Source organism: Temnothorax curvispinosus, unplaced genomic scaffold, assembly GCF_003070985.1.
Source record: "Temnothorax curvispinosus isolate PA1 unplaced genomic scaffold, ASM307098v1 QBEX01003932.1, whole genome shotgun sequence".
In the NCBI taxonomy this organism is placed as follows: domain Eukaryota; kingdom Metazoa; phylum Arthropoda; class Insecta; order Hymenoptera; family Formicidae; genus Temnothorax; species Temnothorax curvispinosus.
The window spans coordinates 37-2,379 of NW_020213712.1; the positions used below are offsets into that span (position 1 = coordinate 37).

At 32.6% G+C, this 2,343-nt stretch overlaps 1 protein-coding gene across 1 annotated transcript; it reads right to left on the reverse strand.

The window, feature by feature from the left end:
- Nucleotides 1-246: 246 nt before the first annotated feature.
- LOC112453025 (inositol monophosphatase 2-like) lies at nucleotides 247-2,337 on the reverse strand. Its single transcript, XM_025013565.1, has 3 exons — nucleotides 1,896-2,337; nucleotides 1,616-1,770; nucleotides 247-1,175 (listed from the first exon to the last, which is right to left on the reverse strand). The coding sequence occupies exons 1-3, from the start codon at nucleotides 1,979-1,981 to the stop codon at nucleotides 1,033-1,035; spliced, it is 384 nt and encodes a 127-aa protein (XP_024869333.1). The 5' UTR covers nucleotides 1,982-2,337; the 3' UTR covers nucleotides 247-1,032.
- Nucleotides 2,338-2,343: the final 6 nt, after the last annotated feature.

A 2,343-nucleotide genomic window follows, 5' to 3' on the forward strand; every position in this document is an offset into this window, starting at 1 on the left:
CGCAGCCCAGGAGATATTTTAGATAGTAAGGTAGTTATTGTGCGTGCGTGATTTTCTCAGTTGCGATGACAGCGATAGATCGAGGCAATTAACGCGCAAAATTTACATAATAAGATATGTAAATTTATTAGTAATTTACTTAAACGGTCAGAAATTTTATCAAGTATAAAACTATTGAAAGTAGAAAACTATTGAAAAAAAATTTTACTAAAATGAAAAATAAATTAAATGTAAATTTTGGTAGTAATAAAGCGCAAATTATACCTGTAGATATGTTATGTCTGTTATAAATTTTTTCGCAAAAGAAAATAACTAATCTTGTATAACACGCATAGTCATTTATGTATGATGTGTGCTGCCTATGATTTACGTTCTCTTTCTAGTTTGTGAATAAATAATTTGTTTTACACACCCGTTATGACATTGTGTGACAAAACAAATTAAAGCAGTCATTTTATAAATTTAATATCACATTTTATATTATATCAGTACGTTGTAAGTACTGATGATACCGACATTTATTACACTCACCAAATACCATAAATTTGTAAAATTTGTACGGTGTAAAATTTTAATCTTAAGCTGCGTAATCCTTAACGAAAAATTATATCGATAATATGCCGGAACGTTGTTTTGATGTAAAATACGGTTCTAGGGACGAATTTTATTGTTGTAAAATTTATATTGTTATATTATCAATATATCTTCGCAGTGCGTTAATACGATGGATGCCAAAGGTTCGTAATGATTTTGACAGTAAATTGCGCTTTACAATAATTTTGTTTTATTTATAAACAACGACGGGGAAATCGATCGAAAGGAAGCTTTTCATTTCACATTGTGATGGCACACTGGTTAACGCAATGGGATTGACTTCGTATAACGACTGTAAATGCGTCAATGGGACTTTTTAACGGAAACTTTTCTAAACTGATTTTTATAGGTAATTTGCTCGTATTACGTGATAAATACAAGTTGCTGGGACACACCTCCTGCTGTTTTACACTCAGCTCTTAAATCAATTAGCATGAGTCATTGCTTTGCGTCTGAGGTTCTCTGGAGTCTTTTCCTTTGCGTTTTTAAATCAGTGTCGATGACTAATTTAGATATTTTTCGTGCTAGAGTTTCGTTTGACGCTGCGATAGTATTCGGCTTCATAATATTGTAAACACCACCTGTAAAGATGGTCATAATTAATCTTTTAATAACTGGACAGCATCGATTTTTGCGCTTATTTTCCTTTTGTTTAAAATTATATATTATTCTGCAATAAGAAATCGCTGTTTTGATTCTGATTTTTATTCTGCTTCTGATTCTGATAATTCAATCTGAAATTTCTGATTATATACAGTGATTATTTGAAGTGTGTTCTCTTGTTCATCATAATGAAAGTATTTTAATACATATGTATGGTATATTTATTTATAATTATTTTATAGTTTGAGCCAATTTTGTTAATATTATTTAGTTGTAATTTTTGTAGTAAATTAAGTATGAGTATTTCAGAGATAAATTTTTCAGAAAGTTTTCATATGTTCGTGATCGGTGGAAGGAAAGTCGTAAAATTTAGCTATAGTGATATTTGGTTATTAATCTGTCGTTCGTGTTACCGTACCCTTCGTATCTATAATAGTTCCACCCGCTTCGCGTAAAATCAGCGTTCCTGCCGCCACATCCCAGGGTCTAAGTTGAATATCTAAATAGAAGCAATCCGCTACACCCCGCGCTATGTACGCCAGAGTGAGTGCGGCTGATCCGATACATCTGGTTCTGAATCAATAGGAAACGCATAAACAGGATCTTTCCAAAATAATAGGTTAACAGATAACAGATAACAGATTCGATACTTAATTATAATGCACGATTAGCTAGACCTAGAATTACGTTTCACTTACATGTGCGTCGCTTCAATCAAGGCGTTCATCCTGGGTATCTGTATACTGTTTTTTAATTCTATTTTCCAAACGAACGGCTCAAGCATGACCAGTGCTTCTTTCAGTTCTGCAAAAAATTGAAGCAATGAGAACAACACTTTTTACAAGCGCATTTAGCTACAGCTCTTTTTTCCCATTCGTCACGGAGATTTTACGGTTCTTCCCCCCGAATGAATCAACTGTGTGATTAATATGTAGGTAATCCAGATCTATAATCTTGCTGTTAAAAATAAATTGTTATTGACTGGAATATGCATTTAGCACTAATTTTGCAAAGCGGGAAGATACAAGACGGAAATCAATTATGATGGATTGCAAAGCTCGTGCAAATTATATGGAAATGATGATTTATAAAGTGGAAAATGTAGCATTTCTTGAATTTCTGAAAATCTCTCACGTTTGAAAATCG

What these genes read in the sequence shown, in the direction of transcription:
- LOC112453025 (XM_025013565.1), bottom strand. Translation starts at nt 1,981, where the DNA reads ATGCTTGAGCCGTTCGTTTGGAAAATAGAATTAAAAAACAGTATACAG. An exon ending in TTGATTGAAGCGACGCACAT is followed by an intron (nt 1,771 to 1,895) that starts GTAAGTGAAACG and finishes CTATTGATTCAG; the next exon opens with AACCAGATGTATCGGATCAG. An exon ending in AACTATTATAGATACGAAGG is followed by an intron (nt 1,176 to 1,615) that starts GTACGGTAACAC and finishes CCATCTTTACAG; the next exon opens with GTGGTGTTTACAATATTATG.